The 26566-nt window shown below is 56.5% G+C and overlaps 10 protein-coding genes across 10 annotated transcripts; 5 read left to right on the top strand and 5 right to left on the bottom strand.

Annotated features, from left to right (window-relative positions):
- Positions 1–925: 925 nt before the first annotated feature.
- DCS_00215 (Sister chromatid cohesion protein DCC1) lies at positions 926–1356 on the top strand (the record flags this gene model as incomplete). Its single annotated transcript, XM_040797557.1, has 2 exons — positions 926–1041; positions 1089–1356. 2 exons carry the CDS (start codon positions 926–928, stop codon positions 1354–1356), a joined length of 384 nt encoding a protein of 127 aa, XP_040658440.1.
- Positions 1357–1477: 121 nt separating this feature from the next.
- Positions 1478–4565, bottom strand: DCS_00214 (uncharacterized protein; the record flags this gene model as incomplete). The annotated part of the gene is made up of 3 exons (XM_040797556.1): positions 1478–1566; positions 1795–2258; positions 2329–4565. 3 exons carry the CDS (start codon positions 4563–4565, stop codon positions 1478–1480), a joined length of 2790 nt encoding a protein of 929 aa, XP_040658439.1.
- Positions 4566–5084: 519 nt separating this feature from the next.
- On the bottom strand, positions 5085–6014 carry DCS_00213 (zinc finger protein; the record flags this gene model as incomplete). The annotated part of the gene is made up of 1 exon (XM_040797555.1): positions 5085–6014. One exon carries the CDS (start codon positions 6012–6014, stop codon positions 5085–5087), a length of 930 nt encoding a protein of 309 aa, XP_040658438.1.
- A 1351-nt stretch (positions 6015–7365) lies between these two features.
- On the bottom strand, positions 7366–8291 carry DCS_00212 (Mitochondrial 18kDa protein; the record flags this gene model as incomplete). The annotated part of the gene is made up of 2 exons (XM_040797554.1): positions 7366–8032; positions 8095–8291. 2 exons carry the CDS (start codon positions 8289–8291, stop codon positions 7366–7368), a joined length of 864 nt encoding a protein of 287 aa, XP_040658437.1.
- Positions 8292–8629: 338 nt separating this feature from the next.
- Positions 8630–8971, top strand: DCS_00211 (uncharacterized protein; the record flags this gene model as incomplete). The annotated part of the gene is made up of 3 exons (XM_040797553.1): positions 8630–8683; positions 8755–8882; positions 8938–8971. 3 exons carry the CDS (start codon positions 8630–8632, stop codon positions 8969–8971), a joined length of 216 nt encoding a protein of 71 aa, XP_040658436.1.
- Positions 8972–9809: 838 nt separating this feature from the next.
- On the top strand, positions 9810–11006 carry DCS_00210 (uncharacterized protein; the record flags this gene model as incomplete). Its single annotated transcript, XM_040797552.1, has 1 exon — positions 9810–11006. The coding sequence occupies one exon, from the start codon at positions 9810–9812 to the stop codon at positions 11004–11006; it is 1197 nt and encodes a 398-aa protein (XP_040658435.1).
- Positions 11007–11383: 377 nt separating this feature from the next.
- DCS_00209 (uncharacterized protein) lies at positions 11384–13400 on the bottom strand (the record flags this gene model as incomplete). Its single annotated transcript, XM_040797551.1, has 2 exons — positions 11384–13229; positions 13300–13400. The coding sequence occupies 2 exons, from the start codon at positions 13398–13400 to the stop codon at positions 11384–11386; spliced, it is 1947 nt and encodes a 648-aa protein (XP_040658434.1).
- Positions 13401–13942: 542 nt separating this feature from the next.
- DCS_00208 (SAC3/GANP domain protein) lies at positions 13943–15594 on the top strand (the record flags this gene model as incomplete). The annotated part of the gene is made up of 3 exons (XM_040797550.1): positions 13943–14021; positions 14077–15331; positions 15381–15594. The coding sequence occupies 3 exons, from the start codon at positions 13943–13945 to the stop codon at positions 15592–15594; spliced, it is 1548 nt and encodes a 515-aa protein (XP_040658433.1).
- Positions 15595–22650: 7056 nt separating this feature from the next.
- Positions 22651–24628, top strand: DCS_00207 (polarity protein BemA; the record flags this gene model as incomplete). Its single annotated transcript, XM_040797549.1, has 4 exons — positions 22651–22755; positions 22862–23659; positions 23713–24313; positions 24363–24628. The coding sequence occupies 4 exons, from the start codon at positions 22651–22653 to the stop codon at positions 24626–24628; spliced, it is 1770 nt and encodes a 589-aa protein (XP_040658432.1).
- A 764-nt stretch (positions 24629–25392) lies between these two features.
- On the bottom strand, positions 25393–26430 carry DCS_00206 (sequence orphan; the record flags this gene model as incomplete). The annotated part of the gene is made up of 1 exon (XM_040797548.1): positions 25393–26430. One exon carries the CDS (start codon positions 26428–26430, stop codon positions 25393–25395), a length of 1038 nt encoding a protein of 345 aa, XP_040658431.1.
- Positions 26431–26566: the final 136 nt, after the last annotated feature.

The raw sequence follows: 26566 nt of genomic DNA, 5'->3' as shown, positions 1-26566 counted from the left end.
AGTCTGGCGGTCAAGGGCTCGAGGGTGAGAGCGGGAGTGGGAGTGGGAGTAGGAGTGGGAGCGGGAGTGACTCGCTACCTCACATGTACAAGCATAGGCGTGATGTGCCGGACGGATATTATTGTTACAGCGGAAGCCTCAGGCTCAGCGCAGAAACGCGGGGAGCAACGACACGCGCCACAACGCGTGGGTAATCTAGCTGGCGTCCACCATCAATACTCCGTACTAGGTACCTAAGTAACAGCACACCTAGTACTGTACATCATAGGTGTTATGGAGTACAAGTACGCAAAGGTACATGTAGTTGTACACTGTACTTACTTGCTATGTCCAGTACTCGGAACGGGGCCTCGTATTCAGCAAGTGTGCGTGCCTGAAAAGTACCCACTGCAAGGTACTGGTACCCTGCCAGCAAGAACCGTGTTGTGTTCTTGCAAGTACATGTACTTTGTGCAGCCCGGTGTGCTTATCCGAACTTACTGTACGGAGTACTTGGTGTTACGTTGTACGAGTGCTAACAAGTAGTTGTACATGTACTCCGTACATGTAAGCAAGTACTTACACGTACAGTACTCTGTACGTATGCACCGTTATACCTAACTGTACAACTCCACCCCCAAAAAAAGCACAACGGCAACCCCCACTGTAAACAATGGAACAATGAGGCTCTGGCTGCTCAGCGTGGGGCACCTTTCCCGCCACCACTCGCTTTGGACAATCTCCCCGCTAGTCGCCAATACCTCCTGTTGACATGCACTCTAGCTTGTATTGTCATCTATCCGTACATGCGCCACAGCACGCACACTTGCAAGCTGCTTATGGCTGAACCAGGTCGTTACAGTTGAGCCACCACGAGTTGCTCTACCTGGAGGCTTACGCAGGGCATATCGCCGCCACAACGTAGTCTTACCCCCCCATCGCCATCATGTCCAGCCAGAACGAGGGTATCCCCCTCCACCTCCATCCGCACGATGCTGGCTACCGTCTCATCGAGCTTCCCCCAGAGCTCGAGTCCATGCTCGAGTCGGAGACGGCGCCCGTGTCAGTGGATGAGAACCCTCCACCTCCTCTACGCTGACCTCTTTTAGTCTCACCCTCGAGTCCTCGGACACGTCGGCAGTCCTCAAAACACCCAGCAAGTCGTACACCCTCCGCCAAAAGAATACGTCCAATTCTCTCATCCTGCTCTCGTCTCCCTCCTCCTCCTCCTCGCCGGAACCAGGGCTCTCCGCCATAGCGACGATTCATGAGACCGTCGAGTTGGATCCCATCCCAGACACTCCCGCAAATCAGGCTCCTTTGAAGGACACGGGTAGCAGAGGGAAATGGCATGAGAAATTTGGCAAGGGCAGGTGACCTGTCGCCAGTAGCCGAGCATGACATCCGTGCCGCTAGCTCTCATGAATCGGCCAAGCACCATGACGGGTTCTATGCCACCATGAGCTGTGAACAGTTGCTCATCCTCACCTCTAATAGATTATTCATCTTCTTTGTCGTCATCAACGTCGTCGTCATCAACGTCGTCATCGTCATCAACGTCGTCATCGTCTTCGTCCTCGTCCTCATCTGCGACCACCATCTTCTTTCGCCCTCATGGCCGCGCTTTCGCTTGTGGCTCAGTCCGTTTCTTTGTCCTCGATCCGGTCCCCCCTTGTCCCTCGGCGGACAACTGAGTTTGTCGAGACAAGTCTGCAGGTGCATTCTGGTGATCCTCCATGACGAGGCCATCGTCCACCGGTTCACAGCCATCCTCATCGCCGACAGGAAAAAAGCCGGACGATGGCGCCGGCATACCATCCACTTCCTCTTCCTCGTAGCCGTCGGGGATGAAACCGCCGGCCATTTCCTCGTCGTGCATCTCGGCGGCTGCATTGGGCTGCGTCCTAGCATCTTTGTTGTGAGGAAACACCGAGACGCTGTCGTCGATTTCGCCATAGTCTTGCCGGATTCTCTCCACAATCCGCAACCCCATCATGAATTTGCGCCATTGCTTGAGCACGGCCGTCCGTCGCTTCTCATCCTCCTTTCTCTGCCTCTCGGCTTCGGCTTTGGTAAGCTCTTCCATGACTCGGTCGTGGTGTTCCTTGGCGATGACGACGCCTTGAATGACGGGTACGGCCATGCGATGACCAAACTCAAAGTCCACGACGGCCTCGGCATAGTCGATTTGCAGCCGCTTGCAGACTCGCACAGTGCCTCGAAATGGGACATGCACCGCTCCGTCGGGACACATGTGCTCTGCAAACAAATCGATGTTCCTGGTCCACCGTTAGCACAGCACGTCATTGGCACGGCTCGACCGAGCCGTTGCGGGCAACGTTGACGCACCCGTATTCGTTCTTGGGGATGATGCCGTCCTGGATCGGCGGCGGAATAATCCAGTCCGTCTGCTCAAAGCTGTACAGGCCTTGCAGCACCTTCTCTCCCGTCGCCGCTTCTGCGTCGAGAATCTCCCTCTTCCGGTTCAAGGTGGCAGCACGATAAGGCACCCGCTTCAAAGGCTGCTCGCCCGCAAGCGGTGCTCTGCCCTGCTTGTGCCAGGTTTCGGCGCTCTTGACGTTGGTCACGTCCGACCTCGAGTAAACATCTTCCTCCTCCACCTTGCCGCCTTTTGCCTTGCTTTTGAAGACTTTGACCGGAACTGCATCCGGCTTGAGCGCTTCTTCGCGCTTCAAATGTCTTTGAAGCACAAACTCTTTCGACTGTTTGTAGTAGCCAAGGGTCTCCTCGCCTTCCTTGACCTCTTTCCTCTCCGGCTTTGCCGCCTTGAGGTCTGTGGAATCCTCATCCTCGTCGATCTCGGTAACAGGATGCCTTCTGTCACCTCGTCTATACCCAGACATGGCGGATTTGAACCAGTCAAAGTACTCGTACCGCTTTACTTTGCCGTGGCGGTTATAGATCGGAACCTTCTCCGGCTGCATACGCATGCCCTTTGTCCTACCCGGCATTATTTGTCGCTTCAAGTATCGGACGGTCACGTCTTTGGCCGTGCCGTCCTGAGAATAGCCGATGATATACGCCGTCACCTGTCTCGCTCTGTCAGCTTTGGAGCCTCGCGGCTCGAAGGACTCAACAAGACTTCGGTTGGTGGCGATTGTGCCCTTCACTACCGGATCGATTGGGATGTATTTGTTCGATACGGGAGATAGCACCTCCACCCAGTAGTGGGGATATTCGAGGTCCTGGTCAAACCTTTGCGGCCGTGGTTTTCTTTTGGTAAAATCGTCGACGTCCAGAATAGACTCGTCGTCATCCGTGTTCATGTATTCTAGTTGGAGGTGATCTTCACCGTCGTTGGAGGGGGTCCGTCTAGTTGGCATCGCAACGGATTTCGCACCTGAAGCTTGAGACCTCGGCTCCTTTCGCTTCGGCGACGCTTGCTTCGACGAGACCTCCTTGCGCGTATTGATCTTGGTTGACTCGGAGTCTTGGGTGTCTCCCTTTGCCGCGTCCGCATCCTCCAGTTTGCTCCATCCGAATCCCAGGCACTGCAGATTGGCCACCAATCGGGATTCGATACCGAGTCCTCGAAGGAGGGACACGAAAAGTTGGGCTCCAACGTCGCGGCTCCCCTGGCAGTTTTCGGCGCATCGGCGAAATGCGTCGACGCCCGTAATCCGTTCTCCAAACTTGGACCAATCTTCGCACTCGGATGCGTAGGCTTTTGTGATTCTATCGAGGCGCTCCAAGGTCATGTATCCCTGTTTCCTCAATCCAGGGGTCGTGACACGGAAGCGCTGCTTCCACCAAGGTACAAGCGACTGCATCAGTCGAAAGAGCGGGTCGCCAGCGCTCATGTCAACGACACCCTCCTCTAGCCGCTTCGCCGCGGAGCCCCAGTGACGTGATGTTTCTCCCGAATCTCTCGTCGGCTTCTGTTGCCTTTTGGGTCTTCCTTTTCCCTTTCCCTTTGTTGGCTCGGCCTCTTCCGGTTGCGGGGAGGCGTGAACCTGGGAGTGACCGGAATTGAGCTTCCACCGGTCAACCTCCTTCCACATCCTTGGCGGAAGATGAGAAAGCATCATCGCTTGGACTTCCAGATCGCATAGCCACGAGTTCCGGACGGCATTGTGCCATAGAAGTGACAGGACATGCAAACAGTGGGTAGCATGCCGAACCTGTTTCTCACGCTTCGTCGGGCCTTTCTTGTCACCGTAAGAGTTGGTGAGTGATACCCGCGTATCCTTTATTAACGTCAATTCGAGGTCGCCAGAGACTGCGGGTACGGCTGTTGACTGTGCGCTCGGTGCCGTGACGTCCTCGAACTCGACTCCATCTTCGTCGTCGGATTCCTCAATCTTCTGTCTTTTAGCGAGTGGGGGGTCCTCAAATTGTTTGTCCGACAGGGAAGACAGGGAGCTATCGCTATCCTCGTCGAACCAAGGCGCTGCAGTGCCCGATGGTTCCCCGAGAGGGGTCACCGCAGCGTCGAGATCGTCAAAAAGAGTGGCTTTCCGTTGGCTTGCCCTGAATGCTGCGTTTGTTTCCTGCGGCCGGTCTTTGCTCTCCCTTTCAGGTTTGGATGATTCGCGTAGCCGTTTGCGCGGAACATGAGGAGGCATATCGAGGTCCAACGGGTCACTAATGTGTGAGAGGACAGTGGTGGTTGGATACGCACAGTATGTTGCGTCATGGCAGCGCGAGTTTACACGAAAGCACGTGATTCCCATATGTAATTGTAAGGTCTCTCATTGCTGAGTCTCCCTACCCTACAGCATTGTCGCTGCCATGTTAACGAGACTCAAGTTAGTCAACATCGGAGATAACAGCAAAATACCAAAGCCGTAGGTGTAAGGGAGTGTCGGCAGCTTTTACTTTATTCATGGGAGCCAAAAGAAAAGATGTGGCGCTCCGTTCCTCGATAGGAGCCCGCTGCAAGGGAATAGAACCTCCTCCCCATACACAGGACCCGTGACAAGCGTCCTCGAAAGTGAGAAGAATCGTCACCAAAGCTCACGGGCCATTCTCGGCGTGCATTTTGCTTTCCAGGAGTGAATATTGTGACTTTTTGAGATGTTCAAGTCTATATGCAAAGACGCTCAATGTATTGCAATAGCAGAAAAACCGACATGCCCGCACGTTCACATCTCCATCAGGCTCGGCGGCGGCCCAATCCCTCTCAACAATATGACCGTGTTGCCACTTTGCAGGGCTGCCCCAATCTTCTCGCCAAACTCCAACAACCGTCCTCCCTCGACGTGAAAGACGCGCAGTTTATCTCGTTCCTCGGAGCTTTGGTTGTTCATGTTCTGGACCTGAAGGTTCTGGGCGGCATCATCCAACAGCCGGCCGACGACCCAGTCTTTGGAGAAGAAGAACTCCCCCTTGGGCAGCTTGGCTTTGGCCGTTTCAGCTTCCGCCTCCACGTAGAGGTATATTCGCTTCTCCTCAGCAATGTCCTTGCGCCCCTTTGCCGTCTTCTTCAGCTTCGCGACGGCCGCAAGTCTGGCCGCTGCAGAGCTCGGTTTAGGTTTCGGTAAAACTCTCTCTGCCCGTTCCTTCTTGGCGCTACCCCAGGCCCGCAGCTTGTCGAGGGCAGACCTCGTTTTCTGAGCGACGTCCATCTGGAGAGGCCCCGCCCCGATGGGAACGAGGTTTTTGCAGTCGTGATCATCCATTAGACGGTGCTTCAGACAGTAATCCCGCTTGCACGTCTGGCAGTGAACACCGGGCGTGAGCGATGTCCCCACGACGGTCTTGCAGTCCGTCGATGCGCATGGCTTCTGGGAGACTCTGTCTCGCAGCAGCTTGCCCTGTCCGATGGATGGCCGCGCGAGCTGGGCGAGCCTCCTGCGTTCCGCCCACGCTCCAGGGTTCGAGCATTTGTGCGCCGTCTCTGTCCGGTGGTCGAGACAGTATGTCTTGGAGCAGGATTGGCACAGAAAGGGGAGGAAGTCTAGTTGATTGCAGTAATCAAATTGGCAGTGCTTGCCGACCAAGGTCGCGTCAGTCCTGTCACGCATTTCGACATAGCTCGTCTCGCGAGAGCCCGAATCCGATGATGGAGTCATGACGAAGTCGAGAAGGGCAGCCTGATTTTATCACCAACGGCGAGTCGTCCCAGTGGCAGGCAGAATGGTCGTCGTCAGTGCTAGGTGACGGGGCCGATGACTGAGCAGGCAAGGAAGCGTCTGGAACTGTCCACTGTATCTGTGACAGTTTAGGTGCCATTTAGTCGGTATAAGGGATTACTGTGCGGAGCGGAGTATTCCTTCAGGGTACTTACGTACTAACTCTTGTAACTAATATTAGGTGGTACCTCATGAATGCATAACATGAGCGATTCAGATTAATATTGAATCAGGTACGTACACCTGATCTAAGTCATTACTCCGTACCTTGAGTGGTATTAATAGGTACTAAGGCATATGCAAGTAAGTAAAGTAAGCAAGTACTTAAGTAGATGCAATTATGTAAGTACACCGTATGCATGTAAGTAAGTATTAAGTACAAGTACGGAGAGGTCTGAACTAATAATACTTAATTCTCCGTACTACGTAAGTACTTGTACCTGTGATACGTATGCTTCCTTACTCCGTACTTGTACTTACTCTCGATGTTTTTGCTACTACCTAAGTTAGCAGGTACTGAGAAAGGCTGAGGCCATCTGATAGCACATTAGTACAAAACAAAGTAAAGTAGTAAATATTAATCGAACAGTGCAATAATACAGTATGTACTCTGTACGCCTACACACTGAACTATCATTCTTCGAGGGTGATCCATGCATACTATCTTATGTAATTCCCATTCCAGGTAATTTTCATTCAGCACCACAGAAAATGAGCATGCAGGCCGTATCAGGTGCAGCCATACCCAATGTAAAGATCAGTTTGTTTCAATGAATGCCTACGTAGGCTACGACCAGTGTTCAGTTTTCACCGACCGTTTACAGCACACTGTCGATAGGTTTTATATAGCAATTTTGGGGATAGGGATGAGACGGACCAACCTTTGGGGTTAGGAAGAAACGTGTGTTTGTTTATATATTTGTTTGGCAATCCATCCGACGGAAAAAAAGAGAGCAAACGAGGGCGGCACAGTCGAAAGTAGAGTAGCATTCATACAGTGAAGCACGACGCAGCCAGCATTAAGCACTCATGACAGGGCGTGCGCCATCATCGGGCTTCATGTCTGTGATTGTCGAGCTCCGAAAAAAGCGCCGAAAGATAATAAGTTGAGAGGTTACTCCCACTCGTCACCACTCTGCGTACGTAGGGACGTTGGGCCATATGGTGCATATAATCCGCTGGTGTCAAGCGTGATCGAGTATGCATAGCGGGGCTCGGTCGAGCCAAGCACCCAGCCACCTACCCATTTGATTCTCCTCCTTGTGAATACACACGCCAACACGTAACGTTCTTATTCCTCTTTCGTTTTCGGCCGTTTGTCAAGCAGATCCTCTCGGCCTATTGTAGGTGCGTCGCCCACGTATGACTTTCCGCCCGCGGCCGAGAAGCCCTTGTGAAAAGCCCACTCGATCGCCTCCTCGACCGGCTTGTCAAATACGGCTGGCAAGAAGGGGACGACGGCAAGACCAAGGCCGATGGGGGTCCATGTTCGAATGGCCGTGTTCTTCACATTTTTCATGGCCCGTCCAGAGTAGCGGACGACGCTGTGGATTGTGAAAGCAGGGAGTCCCATGCTCGCGACGCTCTGGAAGATGCCTCGCTGCACCATGACCGTTCGCCAGTCCTCGAGGGGTGAGACGACGCCGGGCTTGAGATCCTTCGCCTCGTCGACCGTTAGACCGGTATTTTTTTCTTGATGAGGCATGAGTTGCCGTTCGGGGTGGAGAATTCGCTGATTGTGCCGGTACGCCTTGTAGCCCTCATACGAGACATCGCCCAAGATGTAGATCCAAGAAATCCCGTACGCCGTTCGAACGAGGTGAGGGTGGGCGACGGGACGGAAGGATTCACCAATGTCGGACGTGTACGCGACATAGCGGTGTGCCGACTGGAGGATGGTCCGAAATCTGGTCGCGTAGGCGGCATAACGGAGGTTGCTGTCGGTCGACGGAGGGACGCTGGCAAGATGGCACCGGTTAGCACCCGCCGACGTGGGCGTCCACGATGGGTGACGGCTTACTATCCTTCGCGCAGGTCATCGAAGAAACCGCTGTCGCCATCTGCCTTGTCTACGATGGTTTGCAAACCTTTGGGAAGCCTTTCCCTCTTGGGAAGTTTCTTGGGGTCAAACGAGGACGAGCTATCGGACGTTTCGACCGTTGGCTCTGCCGCCTCGGGCTTCGATCGAGGCTCTTTCGACCCCCCCCACCAAGGCATCGCAAATTTCGTACGAGTGAGATGGATTTCTATCCTTCGCAGCGGCGAGGCGCTTGGTGCGCACGTAGAGTGGCGGAGCAAGCGAGACTTTACCTAGAATTGTCCACTGTTGGCGTTGAGGAGCTGTCGTGGGGGTTCGAACAGTGACGTCGTGTTGGATAGCTCCGCAATGGGCGAGCCTGACATGTGCCGAACTATACCCGGTCCCTGGCTGTGTCGACTCGACTAGAGCGGAAATTGAGCGGCACATTCGTTGTCCAGCCCATCGTCCACCGGAGCATCTCAATTGACACCCGCCTCTCATTCTTTGCCCTTTCTCCCGATCAACATCATCCAAGATGGCTGGCGTCGCTTACTACAACGTTGCGGGCATGCGGCTCGGAAGCCACCACGTTCGTCTCGCTCCCGCCCCTCTCCGATGGTCGCCTCATTTGACCGACCGAACGACTAACTGGTTTGCAAGATTGCCATGGGCTGGCTGGGTGCTCTCTTCGGCGGTGTCTACCTGGCTACCGCTGGTCCCAAGAACCCTGCTACCAAGGCCACACCCCCGATCAATGCCTCAAGCTCCGACGAGGCCGATTTCATCAAGTGCGTTGTGCCTTCTTGCCTCGAGGACCGAGCCATCGCTGACCGAGAGCAACAGGAAGTTTCTCGACGAGCAGGAGAAGAAGCAGTAAGCGGACGACACGGACGACAGAGCCGAGGGTTGTACGACATGAAGGTGTACATATAGAAGCATGATCAGACTGTTTCTCTACAATTGAACTGTCGCGTGTCAATGTTCAAGATGGATGCCGACGACTCGTTCTACGACGTGATTACAGGGTGCCAACCTTGGACGGCATGGTGCAAATCGCTGCTGGCATGGGATCAAATTAAAACAGGCACGCCGAGGGGCCTTTGTGGCCCTCTTGACCGATTCTCTCACAATTGTCCCAATCCATCCATGTGCACTTCCGTCCTGCACTTTTCTACTTGCTTCAAAATGTGCGTCCAGGATGGACGGTGCAGTATGAGTTTCACACGTCTCACTTGGAATTTCTGACGGAATTTAATTACTTGATGAGCCAAACAGCCGAGTTCAAAGGGCAATCGCTGCGAGAATTCTGTGTTGCGGATCTGTCCGCATAGTTGCGAAGCCCGCCCTCGTTGTACAGTACTCAGTTGTAGAGATGGTTCCGCAAATAGCACACTGTTATGCAACGTTCCCTCTATTCCCTTATGGAACCCATCCGAATAAAGATGACCAAGAAAAGAGACAAGCTGATTTGCATTCCACCCCGCGTTCGACATACATAGCTGTGTTTACGCTGCATGCATGGCCCTCGCTTCATCCATCCGAGCTTATTGGGGTGATCACGTGCCACGACGTATGATCCCCGAAAATCTTTCGCCCCGCCACGCCATTTTAGCACCACCTCCTCTTAATCGAAACAATCGCGCGTCTGTTCGGATACAACGATTCCATCCGCCCCGAATCATATCGTCTAAAGGATATATCTCCTGGGGCAACAAATGTCTGATGACATGACGGATGCCACAACTGATCCCGCCCTCGTGGCCGCGACAGCATCACATCTCGCCCAGCAGCCCGAGGAACATGTCCCCGACGATTCACCCGCGACTACACCACCCAAGGAGCGACATTCCTTGACGCTCGATCAACGCCGCACTCTGCGCCGCTGGGCCAACAACCAACCCATCCGCCCCTCTCACAAGGCCTGCATCGAGTGGTTCTTCTCCCAATACGGCCAGAATATCAGCCAATCCACCGTCTCGCATTCGCTCTCCCCCAAGTACTCGCGACTCGACGGCGATAACCCGCAGCTCTCCGGATCGCGACTTCGCTTCGGCAATTGGCCCGATGTCGAGAAGCTTGTTCTTCTCTGGTACCAGCAGGTCCAGGCGTCGGGGCGGCAGCCTACGAACGAGGAACTCGGCGAAAAGGCAAAATCCATCTTTACCCAGCTGCCCCGCTACAAGGACGAGAACGCGCCCGAGTTTTCCCCCGGCTGGATCCACCGATTCAAGAAACGGTACGGTCTGCTTGTGCGCCGACAACGGAGGCACGGCGACGGTGGAATGAACCCGGCCGAGGACATCGACTACCTCGCCGACTGCGTTTCGCGCGTCATGACCATTCAATCCGACACGAGTCCGGCGGCGATCAAGGAACAGGTCCTGCGCGCCGTCGGCGTCGAGGCGACTCTGAATACCTGTGCCCTCGTTCGCGACGAAATCATCCGCAGAATATCGGCAGCAAACGGCCTAGCAGACACACCTTCGGACGGCCAATCAAACCACCTTGCCTTACCTGGCCCTCCAACCTCACCACCACCAGAGCAGCACATGTATGCCGATGATGACCCCGAGGTCGTGCTGCAGAATGCGCTCCGCCAGCTTCAGCAGGAAGAGATGGCCGCCGAGGAGCAGGCCGCTGCCGTGCGCGAGGAACGTGAGCAGCAGGAGAGGGCCGGCATGCAATCTGCCACGAATCTGCTCTCCACTCCCGGAGGCCGATCGTCATCCGACCCGCGATACGCAACGCCCACCCACGACATGGCGGCAGACCTGACTTTGACTCCCATCAATTCCGACGCCCCAGTCTCGTCCCTCGACCGACCCCTGCGGTGCCCGTTCTGCGTAAATCAACGCATGCTGCGAACGATACGGGAAGCGGTTGAGCACATGTCCACCCATGTTATCGTTTGAGGGCCCTTTTCTCTAAATTCTTTTTATTGCCGGAGTATGGCACGAGGCTGCTACGGCAGCACAGGCATTTCCTGGAGTTTGGTATTGGCGCCAAAAACGGTTGAACTACACTGCTTTTACGGAGCGTGCTACTGCATTCGGGTTGGAAATATGCTACGGGATGGCATGTTGTAGGCGGAACGAGCGAGCACTTGGCCGTGCTGCCGAGATTCCTCGAGGGACCAAGGAGCGTTCATGATGAAAATGTCGCCATCTTGCCCCAATCAACATATATGAGTTTCTACTTGAAGCTGGGTCGTCCGCGACCTTGCAGAGATCTGACCTCGCATGCCGGTGACGCCATACCATGCCATGCCATGCCATGTATAAATCGCTGTCTAAACGAAGCCGCTCCCCTTCAGCGATCGAATGATCTCTTCCTCCTGCTGTTCCTCTTTGCTTTTGGGTGGGGGAATATCGCCCGTATCGATGTAATTCTTCCAAAACTTCAGTCCCTCCAGACCCTCTTCGCGACAGAGAGCCCCATTGTCCTCGGCCATCAAGAGCTCCTCTTCCGCCACCCCGAGACTCCACCCAAAGCGCTCGGCTGCCTCCTGTGCTGTGACGCCGCGGCCGAACTCGCGCCAATCCCAAGCGACGTCGCGCTCGGGCGGGAATTCGTGCAAGTCTTGGAGCCAACCGAGAAGAGTGCGGATCGTGATGTCGTCGGTGCGGTCGCGACCCTGAACGACCATGACGCCGCTGCGGAAGGTGCGCAGTCGCACGGGGAGCTTGAGGCTTTCCCAGAGGCCGGCGGCCTTTTTGAAATCCATGGGGCTGACGAGCTCGACACCACCTCTCGCCCGGTTGAACATGGCCCAGAGGTCGACGAGGGTGATGATGCCGCCGGCTTTCTTGAGAACTCCTCTCGAGTCGTCGGCGAGGAACTCGGCCATGTTTCGAGACAGCTCAGAAAGGTAGAGCGACTCCGACGCGCCCCCTCCGACAATATCCTTTGTCGTGATGAGACCCAGCTGGCTGGCCGATTCGGCCAAAATCGCCTTCTCCTCGGCCGAGGCATCGCCATTGGCCGCATTCTGCCGGGCAAAGCGTTCCGCTAGAGCGATGACCTCCTTGGCGGAAGACATCAACGCAGCCAGGTCTTCGAACGCGCTGCCGATGAGAAGCTCGTCATTCTTGCGCATGTTGAGCCCGAGCTGCTCAAGACCTGCTATGCCAGCGGTTTTTGTCTTGCCACCTGCTGTGTCGGAGGATGCTCCATTGCCGCCGTCGTACATTCGGCCGCTCTTTGGCGCCGGTGGTGCGTTCTGCAGCAGCCACTTTCGCTGTGTTATGGCGCCTTTCAGGCGTTCGTAAAAGATCCTCTCTCCGCCATCGCGAAAGGAAAATTTGACACTTTCTGAAACGTGTATCCCATTTGGCCCTGCCTTGCTTTTGCCGTCCAGCACGGGCCCGGGCGATTGCGCTCGTAGAAATTCGTCACCTGCATGCGTTGTCATGGACGGTGACGGCAGGACTTTTAGAGAGGCACCGCAAATTTCACAGGATAACAGTGAAGGATGGTTCGAGAAGGTGCATCTGGGGCATTGAACGGTGGCGGCGTGACCGGCGACTGACGTGGATCCTTTCCTTGGATTCTGCGAATTGGAGACATCTCCCGAGCTCGTCGCCTGCGCAGCAAGGTCGGGTCCCTTGCCCCGAACCGGAAGTCCCGGGCCATTTGACACCCCTGTCGCCGTCGAAGTTCTGTTGCTCGCGTTGGTGATGGCCGCCTTCAGCACGTGCGAGAGAGTAGGTTTTATGCCGCAGGCCAAACAGGGAGGTAGAGGCGTGTGCGCGTTCGCCGCTTGAGGGTCAAAGTTTACCGGCACGGGGTTGGAGAAGCTGCAAATGGTGCACACCCACGTCGCCGTTGTCGCCGGAGGAGGGCCAGCAGGAGGTCGGAATGGACCGTCCCGAAGAGAGGAAGAATGGGGGTCAAGTGCGGATGACGATGTCGAGTTTGGTATTGCGCGGTCACGGATGAATGACCGCTTCGAAGGCTTTGGAATGATGGTGACCTTGGGCGAAGACTTGAGGAATCCTGCGTAGAACTCGTATCGATCAACCTCCTTTAGGTCCAGCGCGACCGAGTTCGCGCGGGGCTCATTCTTGTCGACATAACAGATCCGATGCGATGTCAGGTAGACCTGGCCATTCTGCTGGCTTGGAAGCTTGAATTTGCTGTACACGTCGAAACGTGTGAACACGGTCAGCCGAGGTCGGTGACGGTCTAAACGTGGGGCCTACATACCCCTCGTAGAGGCCGACATTGTCTTGTACAAAGAGAAGCACCTCATCCGGTAAATACGAGGGCCGTAATGCGCTGGTGAGGTCGACGTGTTTTAGAAACATCCGTCATGTCGGAGTAGCAACGCTCAGTATCCCACTGTCGAATCAGTCTGCGATCAGGTGCATCGAGGCGTACGGCGGGGTACCAGGCGAGAATGAATTCGCCTATTGCTGACAGGTTGTTGGATTGCAACGAACTCGAGACAGCTAAATACGGTATTGGAGAAAAGCTAGATGGCTGCAGAATGATCGGGGTTCAGCTCTTGAATATTTCAAAAGCAGAAACGAAGTAACCATGGCAATAGAGATGATGGCGCAACTGCCATGGTTCCGCCGCCCAAGATGATACAGCCGAAGGAGTGCTGATAACCGATGTTTAGCCGTGAAGCAAGTCACGGGACTTCACCGCCTATTCCCTGGCGGCACAGCAGCCTATCCTCCCAACCCAATTAATTACCATTCACCTCCCCATCCATCAAGCCTGAGCCCTCGACACTCGACGCCATTTTCCCGCATCGTCTGCATCTCAGACTTGGATAGGGCTTCCCTCATAACGATCTTTGTGAAACACTAACCTCCCTTCTGGCAGCCGCATCGATAGGATGATGCCTATGTGGCCAGGAACGCCGCAAGCGCCAGGCGTCCCCCCGCCGCCGACGCCTGCGTCCTACGCATATCCTGCCAGTGAGCACCCCTCGTCTCCTCCTCCGACATGGCTCATCGTCCTCTGACATTTTAGATCCCGCCTTTGTCCAAGTCCAGGTTCGACAGGGCTTCGGCCAATACGTGCCTCCCCCCCCTCCACAGTTTCCCGGATTCGCGCCTCCACCGCCCTCCCCCGTGGTCGCCGAGCCGCCGCCTGCCCAAGTTCCAACGGCCGAACAGCCCAAGGGCAAGACGGCATGGCCAGAGTCTGTCCGCCGCTATGTCCAAAGATCCTTCTTGACCCAGAATGACGACGCCACCATCCCCCGCGCCGACGTGGAGAATAAACTGAAGGAGACGATCGGCGTAGCCAAGGACAACGGCACCCTGTATACGATTGACTGGGACAAGGTGCCCCTACCCCAAGCCCTCGTGAAACTCGAACGGGAAGCGCATCTGAACGGGAGCGCCTCGTCCGCATCGCCTCTCTCGTCGGAGTCGGCGACGTCCAAGAAAAGAAAATCGTCCGAATTCGCAAACGGTGACGCTCCTCTGTCGCCCTGGCGCTCTACTAACCCTCGCTCTCTCGAAAGCCGTGTATCGTATCCATCCCTTCTCAGCCGAACATCTGCCGATGAGCCCGTGACGAAACAGAGTAAGTTGCAGAAGGAGGCGGCCAACAGGCGGAAGCGGCGATTCGAGAACGAATATAGAGCCGTCCATAGATCACCAACGCCACCGCCGTCGACGGGGCCCATAGTTGGGACGTCCCAAGTGCTGGAGAAGAGGTATCTGCGCCTCACGGCCCCGCCGGTGCCTTCCAACGTGCGGCCCGAATCCGTTCTTCGCCAAACGTTGGATCTTCTCAAGAAGAAGTGGCGCAAGGAGGCCAACTACTCCTACGTTTGCGACCAGTTCAAGTCCATGCGCCAAGACCTCACCGTGCAACGAATCAAGAATGAATTCACCGTTTCCGTGTATGAGATTCACGCCAGGATTGCCCTGGAGAAGGGGGACATCGGTGAGTATAACCAGTGCCAGACGCAGCTTCGATCCCTCTACGAACTGGGCCTCAAAGGAAATCCCTTTGAGTTCAAGGCGTACCGCATTTTGTATTTCATCCACACCGCCAACCGGTCCGGGTTGAACGACACGTTGGCGGCCTTGACGGCAGCGGAGAAGGAGGAGCTGCCGATCAAGCATGCCTTGGCGGTGCGCTCCGCCCTCGCCCTGGGCAACTACAACAAGTTCTTCCAGCTGTACCTCGACACACCCAACATGGGGGCATATCTCATGGATATGTTCGTCATGAGGGAACGTCTCGCGGCGCTGTGCAACATCTGCAAGAGGTTTGTCATCGGATCCGATCCGTCGTCGTCCACCGCTGACTTTCCGCAGCTACAAGCCTGATGTGAACCTTCGCTTCCTGACGGAGGTGCTTGCGTTCGAGTCTGATGCCGATGCCGCCCAGTTCATCATCGACCAGCAAGGCCAACACCTCCTTGAGGATCGTCAAAGCCATATTTCCTTCCTCACGGGCAAAGCCGGCTCCGTCTTCGAAGCGGCCAAGACGACGGCGTTTCGCAAAGTGGACATCAAGGGGCAGATCTGATTGTCTTTTTTTGCTTTTTCGTTTCCCCCTCCCGTTTCCCCCTCTTCTTTCATTTTCACTCGAGCGAGCCTTGGCTTTGTTGAAGCAGTCGCACGAGCGGTCAAGCCTCGACGACTTACATTGCATGCCCATGATGAAACAGCGCAAGCATATGCCTCGTGATGGGCGGACATGACGTGCACACAGGAATCAAAAACGCCTCTGACAAGACGGGCCTTTGCCCTTGGCGAACGAGGTTCGACCCATCTAACATGCGAACTATGCCACAGTGACGACCTTTCGGGATTGAATATTAATCAGAAACAGCAGTGCTTATCACGGCCAATGGGTCATGGGTACGCACATGGACAGGACACATGCACCGGACCTTTTGTTGGTCGGAGTTTTCGCACTCTATGCTTGAGCGACGGCGTGACATTGCAGCAGGAAGATGCTCGTTCCCGGATGAGATGCATGCCTACAAATTCGGGCGAATGTTTGCGAGGCAAATGCGCCGTATGGGTGCAACTGCTGCACACACCGGCGGATGTCGTTGTGCCGTGAACCGGTGACGGTCGATTAGCTGGCAGTCGGATAATACCCGGCCAACACCATCTACGACATTAGTTACTAGGATAAGCGCCCCCCGTGTGGTTTTTGGTTGGGCGGAGATGGGTAGCCAAAATAGCTCAGGCAGTCTAGTAATGAATTGAACCATGATTGTAATTTCTGCATCGACATTGCGTCGGATCGTTCGTGTTGTGAGTCTGATGACCGGCGGCGTTTGTAAGTGGCCGGTGAACTCGTCAGGTCTACACACCCAAGAACTGATCACAAAGCTTCCCCATTTCAAGCCGCAACGAAGGTTCGGATGGAGGGAGTCCTCTGTGGTCCATCCTATTGGAGACACTCGGCAAGGTCCAACGCGAACTCTTGAGGCGGCGACTTGTAACATGGTCATGATCCACTCGCAGCTGCAGACGCTCGCCGATGACGAGGTCAACAAGCTGGCGGTCGAGAACTACCATGCCTTCCTCTCTGGAGGCGTAAGGCAGCCCAGATCTGCGGCGGCCAAAGCTAAGAAGCCATCTCTCCGCTCCAGGTGTCGCGTGTACTTGCAGCCTTTCGGCAGGTTCCATCGTCGAACAGCGAGGCTCGGGGGCCGCGGCGGCACGAAGCGAAGGGGTCGTCCACGTCAGCTGCAATTTTGTATTTTCCTTGTCCGAGGCGGGATCCCGAGGAACACGAATGGATTCGAGCCAGTTTTAGGGTTTGAAGGAGACTTTTTGGGTTCAACGCACGCGATTTGGACGGCAGGCACAGCAAGGGTCAATCAGAAAGCATACACGGGCGGCGGTCAGATTTGGCTCTGCCACAACACCGTTTGGAATATATTCCGTGGCTTGCATGTCGAGCGCATGTCATCGCTGCTGAGTATGGAACTGGCTCCTTTTGAGGGCTTATTATTTAGGAAATGGGGGGGGGATTGTCAATGTATTGATGGACTTGACAAGACGAACCGCTGGACAACAGCATTTTAAATTGTAGCACCTGCCACGTTACTTGAAGGTGACCAGGGCTTACCGTGCAAAATATGTCACGTCTCTATACAAGCCACCATGTCTGAGGATTTTATTAATTCGCTCACATCATACATGGTGGTGAGAAACTTTTACCAAGGGGAAAAAGTGACGCAGGAATTACGTGTTGTGCTCAACCACCAGGTGGACTGAGCGTTGCCAGTCACGAACACGAAATCCCATGGCTCCAAAATAATGGGGCAAAGAAATAACGGAAGGGAGAAAGGAGACAATGAATGATTTGAAGTAAAAGGTTGTGCGTCATGGCTGATGCTGCTCCATCAACGAATAAAGCTGCACTGCCATGATGGATTGGGAGAGTCGAGGGCAAGGCACGGCAGGGCAAGGCACGGCAGGGCAAGGGAAGAGGGTGGTTTACTGGACAGCAACGACGCCGAAAAAACAGGATCAAGGCCAGAATGCAGTGAGAGGTATAGACCAACGACAGGCTCCCAAGGTGGACTGCTGTTGGCGGCAAGTTCCGAGTGGTTTTCAGACGAGTGTTTGTGCACCAGGGTTGTTGTCCGCTGCCGCCTACAAGTCGTTTTTCGTTTGGAGCAGCAAGACGTCTAGAAGGGAAATTTGTGGCGTAGCGTGCTGGCCATCTATCAGGAGCATGCACGTATGATTCATGGCCTCGTCGGCGCGTACTCCATGTCGTAGGTCAAGGTTGCAAGGAGATGAATAACTGCAAGGTCCTGATCAGCGAGACGCTTCCCTAGAGACGTACCTGTGCCGGAAAGGGCTGAAAGCGCAACACTTGCTGTACCATTAGGCAGGTCTTGGAGGCCGTCCCGCGGGCCGGTCGGCACCATGGCTGATGCATAAGTCAACCGAGGTGGGCGTGTCATCAACGGAGGGGAGGTAGGCGTGTCATCAACGGAGGGGAGGTAGGCGTGTCATCAACGGAGGGGAGGTAGGCGTGTCATCAACGGAGGGGAGGTAGGCGTGTCATCAACGGAGGGGAGGTAGGCATGTCATCAATAGAGGTGATGATCATCAACGGGAACCAAAATTGAGCCGCCTGTTGTTGCCTGAGGCGCTGCGGCGAGAAGAGCGAGTCTAAATTGGTCAACTGACGCTGGCACGTGTGTGGCTTGGAGCTCTGTCCCATGTGCCAGTGACTGCGCTTGTATTATTCACTCTCACTACGCGACGACAAGTACGGGGTACCTGCAAGTACGCAGTACATTGTACTGCACTAGTACTGTACAGCCATAGAGTACAAGCACAATCCAGGGAAGTAAGTACAAGTACGTACAATCCAGGAATTATGCACTTATACGGTAGAGGCAGCTATGGATGGAGGCGCTATTCGGTTGTGCTGGGGTGGCAAGCAAGTCCAGTGATGGCTGTGGCTGAATCGACGACCAAGAGCAAGGGGGCAATCGATTGGATGCTGCCGTGGCAAATGCTCTGGTCGGGCCGCCGTGGCACTCGCTTTGCCGATGGCAGGCCAAAAAGGAACGTACCAATTTCGCTCGCAGAATTCGTGAACAGGTCTGCGGGCGCCGCGCAGGGTGTTTTGGGCGGCAGCGGGATCCCTGGTGACGAGGAACTCTCATGGAGCATGGAAATGCAGTCAGTCCACCAAAGTGGGCGGGATGCTTGTGGTTGAGGCGGGATGCTTGTGGTTGAGGCGGATGCTTGTGGTTGCAGGCGGACGTCCGGACCTGCCTGTCCAGGCACCGCCGTGGCACTCCGCATTGCTGCTCAGCACGTCAATGGCAGTGCAGCCTATTACAAGTGTACGACATGGCATGCGCTCGCACGGCGCTAGATGTTCTTGCTGTGCGGGTGCTAGCTTGCATGGATTACAGTCTGCTCATGCTGCTTTACTCGCTCGTACACGTAGCTCGTACGAGGGCTTGCCGGGTAGGGGCGTCATGCGCATAGACTGCCACGGCACCCTTGGGGAACCGTTGATGGAGGTGGAGGCGGACCGACGGTCTTGGGCGCGCGAGAGGGACGCCGGGGAATCGGGACGAGTGGGTTCGTGGTTTGCCGACCCAACGATGCATGGCGCATCGCGTGTGCAAGACTTGCTCTCAGGAAGCGAAGCGGAACGACGGCGGTGGGATTTGACGATGCGCGTGCGCCGAGTTTGGAGCAGAGTTGGTGGATGGTCGCGGCGACGCGTCGTACAGGCACAGGCACCGTGGCAGTCTGGGTGCTAGGATCCTGGTGCCTGCACTGAAGCGTACGCCGTGAAACCCTCTCGGCGCCTAGTACGTGCATGTGCAAATACAGTGCGTGAAGTCGTCGTACCTGCTACAGTGCACGACGTACTGCCAGTAATACTTACTCCGTACTGTAGGTGTGCTTGGCAGGTTGGGATGCGTTCAATGCATGCCTGCCAATGCACGGAGCACCCTGTAGTGCCGACGTCGCCCGCTGACTCGACGCACCGCCGTCCAAGCCAGTCACTGACATGCTTGCAAGTACTTATGTATGTGCAAATAAGTTAGTACCTAGTACTGTACACCAAAAGCCAGTGCAGGTACTGTAAACGTCTGGGCACAAGGAGCATGTCGTCCTCTGCCCATTCTACCCCAACCTGTGAAGCAAAATCCATACATCGGGCCTGCTATGCCGTACTCGACCCTTGTCCAAAATGCATCGCTGCCGATGCACTTGCTGTGCTGTATTCATACTGCTACTACTAGGGAGCACTGACAACCGACCTTGCTGATTGACGGAGACCTGCACGAGTACCGATACCTCGAAGGACGGCGTACAGCAAGTACTTGTAGTAACGTGCACTCCGGCTCCAATCTGGCGGTGCAGTAATTACGGAATGGGTACATTGTACTGCGGCAATTCTAGCCGGTGCCAGTACTGACTATTTATACGAAGGCGCATAGTGCTGTACTTGTTATTATCAGGTAGGTTCGTACAAGCACAAGGTACGGAGAAGAGCAAGTACCGAGTACCTACCTAGGTACTCCGCAGTAGGCGGTAATAATGCAAGCCAGGTATTATTAGTTGGAGTTCCACACATGTACGGAGTAGCGGAGGGTACGAACGTATACCTGCGGAAATAATACTTGCAGGTTTAGGCAAGCAATCGCACTCGTAGTAGCGCGGATGTTCGTACCGGGTACCCAGTACTTTGCCGTAGCGGGGAGCGGTTGGTGCACTTAAGTAGGTACCTAAGTACTGTAATGTAAGCACTGTAATATAAGTACTGTAATGTAAGCACTGTATCAATATAAGTACCGTAATGCAAGTACTGTAGTACAGGCAAGTACAGGAGACAGCAGCACAACACGCAGTGGCACTCTGTTGTACTCCGTACGTACTGCACCATTGCAAAGCCACCAAGTGCATGCCCAGCACCCACGTCCATGGACATCGTCACATCGCACACCTACCTACCTGTACCGACAGGTACGAAAATGTGCACAAATGCACTCCGTACTTGCTGCATACATGTGTGGTGAGCAGCACTCCGTACTGTCAGGTGGCAACGAAACGCGGAGGAGGGTACGGAGTGCCGCGTCTAGTAGGTACCTCTCCTTCACGTACTTCGTACAGTACCATCTAGGTACTTTTAGCTCAAAGGCCAGATAAGTCCTCGGTTCGGCAGGGTACCATAATTAATAGGCACCAAAGTGGTACGGAGTACAGTACACCGTACTTAGCATCAGACTCTCCCTGTATTCAAGCTGGATTTTGGTGGGCAGCAGTGAGCATTACGGGTACCTCGGCGGCAACACGGCGTGAGCGCGGCCCAGAGCATGCAACTTGCAATGAGCACGGGGGTCGGGAGTCGACTTCTCCAGAACGGTTGTGCAATGAATGACGTGCTGTGCTGACGGTCCTGGTATTCATTCGTACCTCGCCCCTTGCTTGCCTTTGGCCATGTTGGAGTCACGGATCAAGGTGCACACCCCCAACGCTGCGCACGCAATCGGCTCAATTTGATGAACCCTTCCCGCCTTTTAGCGGTTGGGCGCTTGGAAGCGGCCACCTCGGCAGGGCATCGGGGCTTCCTACGGGTGCAGATTACAGGGCTTCCAGCACTAATGCCTGCCAAGTGCATCCATGGCGACGCGGTGCTTTGCTTGCAAGTACATGCATGCGAACCTGCTGTGCTGGCACTGTGCTGTACGTGCACTGTGCCGTACGTGTACAGTACTGTACTGCCGGTGCGGTGGCAATTCTGCCCAGTGCAACGCGATGGTTGATGAATGAATCCCACCGAGTGCTGGTCACGTCACGGCCGACAGGCCATCATCCATCCGCCCGCTCGTTCGTCCGGTCCTTGACGCCCTCATTCGCACACTCGTTCGCCGACGGCTGCGTAGTTGGTCTCGGCAGCCGTCAGCAGCAGCAGCCGGAAGCGCCCGCTGAGCCAACCACGACGGCGCTACCGGAATCAACCAACCTGTCTTCTCGGCGGCCATCGCGCCCACCCCACACTGGCCGCTACCGCGAGCGCTGGGCCCTCCTTGACGCCCGATCATCGAAAACCCCTGTTGGTGGGCGGCCGCCGCATTGAAGTGTGCAATTTTGCTTCCCCTCTTTCGTCGTAGGCCAGCACTTGGTTCTTGCATCACCGTCACCGTCCTCTCTCCATCTTCCCACCCGCCATCCTCCATCCCCCCATCCTGCCGTATGCCGATGACCAGTCTCCGCGGGCCTCGCCGTTGACCCTCGCCGCCGCCTCGAGCTCCCTCGTCCATCGTCGAAACCCGCTGCTCGCACCAGCTAGCCGTGCACACGAAGCGAACCGACCCCCTCGATCTTCCGTTCCGACACCAGCGGGCGCGACTTGCGGCCGTCAACATTGGATATTGGACCGACCCGCCGCCGGCACCACGTCCCGACACCGCATCCAACCTTCACCCAAGGCCCTCCGACGGAGCCTTTGCCTGCTAGGCGCACCCTGCAAGCGACCGAGAGTCCTTCCCCTCCTCGCCGCGACCTGCCTGCCCGCCACGACCTCCAACATCTGCGCCGCCGCCGCCGCTCGCGACCGTTGCCTTGACCGCTCGTCCGACCCAACGTTGCCGGCCAGGTTTTGACCGCCCAACATTGGCGATAGCGCTCCCGCGCCGGTCACGACGGAGACCTCTGCCCCTCTGACCTCTTCCGTCCTACCCCCCCCCTGCCGCCGCCGCCAACCGTCGACGACGGCCACAACCGGCTCGTTCGCAGCTTGTCGGGAAACCTCGTTGCGTCGCCCAAGATGAAGGTTCGTCATTGTCACCCATCCATACTTGAGAAGATTGTCTTGAGGGGAAATACTCGCCCTCGTCCGTCATTCCCTACCCCATCTACCTAATTTTGCCACTGCTTTGCTCTTCGAGTGTCGTCGGTTGCGCGAGCCTTTGTCCCCTCCTCGCTCCCTCCCACTGCATCTGTCCGACCCCTCCCCCCTCCCATCCCCCCTCCCCCTCCCCTCACGCATTCCCAACGAACATCATCGTCTGCCTTTCCGCGAGAGAGCCCCGCCCCTCCATGTTGTTTCGTCGAGTGTCCGGCTGACGCCATGGATCTTGTCCAGGCCCTACGTCGGTCCATGAAGGGTGAGAGGCACAAGACCCAAAACTCCATCAGTTCCAAATCCGCCATCGCCATCGTGCCGCCCAAAAAGGTACGTTCCCGATTCCGAGCCCCAAGTCGACCCCGAGCCCGAGCTCCAATGCCGGCGCCGCCGCCGGCGAAGCGACACGTGCATGCTGACGCGCTGCCTCGCACAGGTCATACGAGCCAACGACGACTACCAGCCCGATGACGCGCTCGTCCAGAGCTTCGCCAAGGCTGGCTACCAGGTCCTAGGCTTCTCCAAGGGCGATTTCTTCCACGTCATCGGCCGCGAGGACGACTCGAGCTGGTACGAAGCTTGCAACCCCTCCCTGCCGGATGCCCGTGGCCTCGTCCCCGTCTCCTACTTCCAGGTCCTCGGCCGCACCGAGCGCGACAGCTCCCAATCCGACGGTGGGGGCAGACCGCCCGCCAAGATGCCCGATCACGACTCCGGCTACGGCGAAGCCTCCCTCCAGCCGGGGAACCGAGCGAGCTCGAAACCATCCAAGTCGGGCGGCATCGTCAGCGCCAAGGTCAAATACTACTTCGAAGCCGCCCCGGGACGGCCGGACGAGTTGACGGCCGACGAGGGCGAGGATCTCATCATCATCGCCCAGTCCAACAAGGAATGGGTCGTCGCCAAGCCCATCCGCAGACTCGGCGGTCCAGGCCTCATTCCCATCGGCTTCATCGAAATTTACGACGACGACTCGCATCGAACGAGCCCGCCGACGCCTGCCGCCGATCCCATCGAAGCCCTCAGAAAGGCCAACGTGCCGACGGTGGAGGAGTGGAAGAAGATGGCGGCGCAGTACAAGAATAGCAGCATCACTCTCGGCAAGTTTGACGGATCCAAAACACCGTCGAGCCAGCAGCAGCCGGCCTCCATCGAGCAGGGCATGCAGCGCCTGAGTGTTCAGCAGCAGGCCGCACGGCAGAGCGGTTCGAACGGCGCCCAGAACGGAGCGCGGGTAAGTCTCGGACCGCCATCTGGAGGCTCCCGTCCGATGCTGACGTTGAGCAGTACCAGTCTGGTTATCAACACCCGGCCCAGCAGGATCAACGCGGCTCCTACGCCCAGGGGGCAGCCCAACTGTACGCACCCAAGTGGGCGCGCATCCCTCGCTACTGCTTTGCCGAGGGCAAATATTGGTTCGTCATCGAGGCCGAGCTTGAGGATGGCCGCATCTGGGAACTCTCCCGGTACTACCAAGACTTTTACGACTTCCAGATCGCCCTCCTCGCCGAGTTTCCCGCCGAGGCTGGCAACACCGGCACCCAGAAGCGCTCCCTGCCGTACATGCCCGGCCCTGTGAGCTACGTCACCGACGCCATCACCGAGGGGCGGCTCTACAACCTCGACGCCTACGTCAAGAATCTCCTCGGCCAACCGACGCACATTTCCCGATGCGATCTTGTCAAGCTCTTCTTCGCACCGCGCGAGGGCGACTACGAGGTCGACGGGAGCGCGAGCAGACAAGAGGACTACAGACTCTCGCAGGGCTCTCGTTCGTCCGCCGGCTCGCCCGCCAACGCCGCCTTGACGCAGTCGAGGAGCAACGCCGACGGGTACGGCTACGGAGGCCTGTCCGCGACACCGCGCCAGGGCAGCACCGCACAGCCGAGTAAGCCTCCCGCCATCCTGTTCTCCGTCATTGCTTACCATTTGCCCAGGTCAATCTCAGGACGCGGCAGCGGTCATGAAGATCAAGGTGCGCTTCAAGGATGACGTTATCGCCATGCGCGTGGCCACCGACATCGCGTACGACGAGCTTGCCAGCAAGATCCGAGAACGAGTCAAGGCGTCTCCGTCGGACGACATGCAGCTGTTCTACCAAGATGACCAAACTGGCACGAGGCAGAGCATGATGAACAATACCGACCTCGACTACGCCTTGCAACGAAACGAGAAGCTCACACTCCTGGTCGAGGTCGTCTGAAGAGGTGGTCCATCTCGACAGTGGTAGTATGGCGGACATCACCCGCCCTCCCCCAGCCGCCTCACCCTCTCCCCCCCTCTCCCCGCTCCCACCGTTTTCGGCAATGCATGGTCGCACGGTCGGGTGCCCGTTGCGCGACCATGTCTTTCGCCTACCGGCGAGGCGACTTCTCTTTTCTCTCTTTTTATTTCTCCGCTTTCTTTGTACATTTTTGTTGCGGCAACGATCGATCGACCCGGACTGGTTACCCTACCACACTGCTTACCCGGGTTCACCCCGGCGAGGAACGGCGTTTTGGAAGCTGGCTATTTTGTGAGATGTTGCTATGACGAGGCATGCGGCGAAGGCTTGATACCTTGTATGAAGAATTTTGGCGGGAGCGAGCACAATGGATCGAATGCCGGATTGATTGATTTACGAGAGTTGATGATTGACGGATTTCGTGCATGGCTTTGACGATGGATGACGTGCCGCAAAGTGGCCGCGATCTCTGCTCCACGTCCAACGAGAGGAGCCATGATTTGTTGGGACAGGTTCTTAGACTGAGATCCTTCCGAGGCCCTTGCCTCGAGGTCGCGGGCAACGAAGCTCAGTCGATGCTGCGTGTCTTTCCTCGCTCCGTGTTGGTGATTCATCCTCCATGTGGGGACAAACAATGTCTACGTGCTCCCGAGAGTCCGATACCGTCATCAACGCGACGGCCAACGGCGGGTGATGGTGTCTACGGCATTCACGTGGGCCGTGCAAACAGCGAGCAGGTTCGCTCATTCCAGTCTTTTCATGAGGTTGTATCGAACTTTGGTATTGACGACCCCTCCGACGCCAAAGGCTGGTACGATGCGACATATCCTCGCTGCCGAGCTCAGCAGCCAGTTGGATTTGACCATGCGCCATCGATGGGCCCACGGCATGACGGGTGGCCGTCCCGGACGATTGTACAAGTCCAGCCCGAGCAGGTGCAACGGCGTGGACAACAGTTGGACGGCGGCAGGGGCGAGGAACTGGGCTGTCGTCTGGCCGGTGACGTGACGGGCCAGCTCGTCAGAGAGCCGCTCGTCTATGTAGGGAGCCAGCAGCGGTGGTAGGTTGAAGCTCGCGAAGATGGTGATGCTGTCGCGCAGCGTGAAGAGGGCGTAGCACGGCAGCGGGACTGGTCTTGGCGCCCCGGCAGCGGTGGGGGTGCCGAACATGCGCACGAAGGCGCGGTCCTTGTAAATGCACAGGGCAACGTTGGCCGCGCTCGAGGAGAAGAACTTGGCCGGGCCGGAGGAGACGGTCGAGGCGCTGACGGGGGGTGAGAGGGACGGATCCCGGGGTAGAGCGGAGGAGACGGTATCGAGAGTGTTTGCCGTGAGATAGGTGCCTGCGTAGAGGAGCAGGATGAGGGCTGTCGGACGGGAGAGAAGGATGGAGCGCGGCGAAGAGACGAGGCTGCGGAAAGAGGAGAGGAGTGAGGCCGGTATGGAGGGGGCACGACCGGATGCGTTTTCCATGATGGAGCTGCCGTGCCATGTTAGGTAGCGGAACGGGCAAGGGAAAGAGGGGTTCACGGACCGGTCGATGATGGATATGAGAGGGGCGATGAGGGCTCCGGCGGTCGTTGCGCTGACGAGATCTGTGCCCAGTCGGGAGGGAAGGTTTTTGACGTTCCACTGCCGCTTCTCGCGCGGGTACTGCCCGGGGAAGATGGAGGTTGTGGAGGATGCAGACGATGACGAGATCATGGGTCGCTGTGGCGAGGCAATGGCAGGTGGAAGACTGGCCGTCGTCGCGGCCGGGAGCCGGGGTTCGTCAGCAGCCATGATGGCGACGAGCGACGGAGAGTGAGGCTATCGTGGGCTGCAGCTCAAGGAGAGAGGGGGGAACAGGACGTCGGAGCGGTCAATTCGATAGACTGGGGGCATTTTCCCTCGCTGCCGAGTACAAGCTCCTCTCGAA

Source organism: Drechmeria coniospora, chromosome 01, assembly GCF_001625195.1.
Source record: "Drechmeria coniospora strain ARSEF 6962 chromosome 01, whole genome shotgun sequence".
Classification (NCBI taxonomy): domain Eukaryota; kingdom Fungi; phylum Ascomycota; class Sordariomycetes; order Hypocreales; family Ophiocordycipitaceae; genus Drechmeria; species Drechmeria coniospora.
This window is presented reverse-complemented; position numbering and strand designations above follow the sequence as displayed.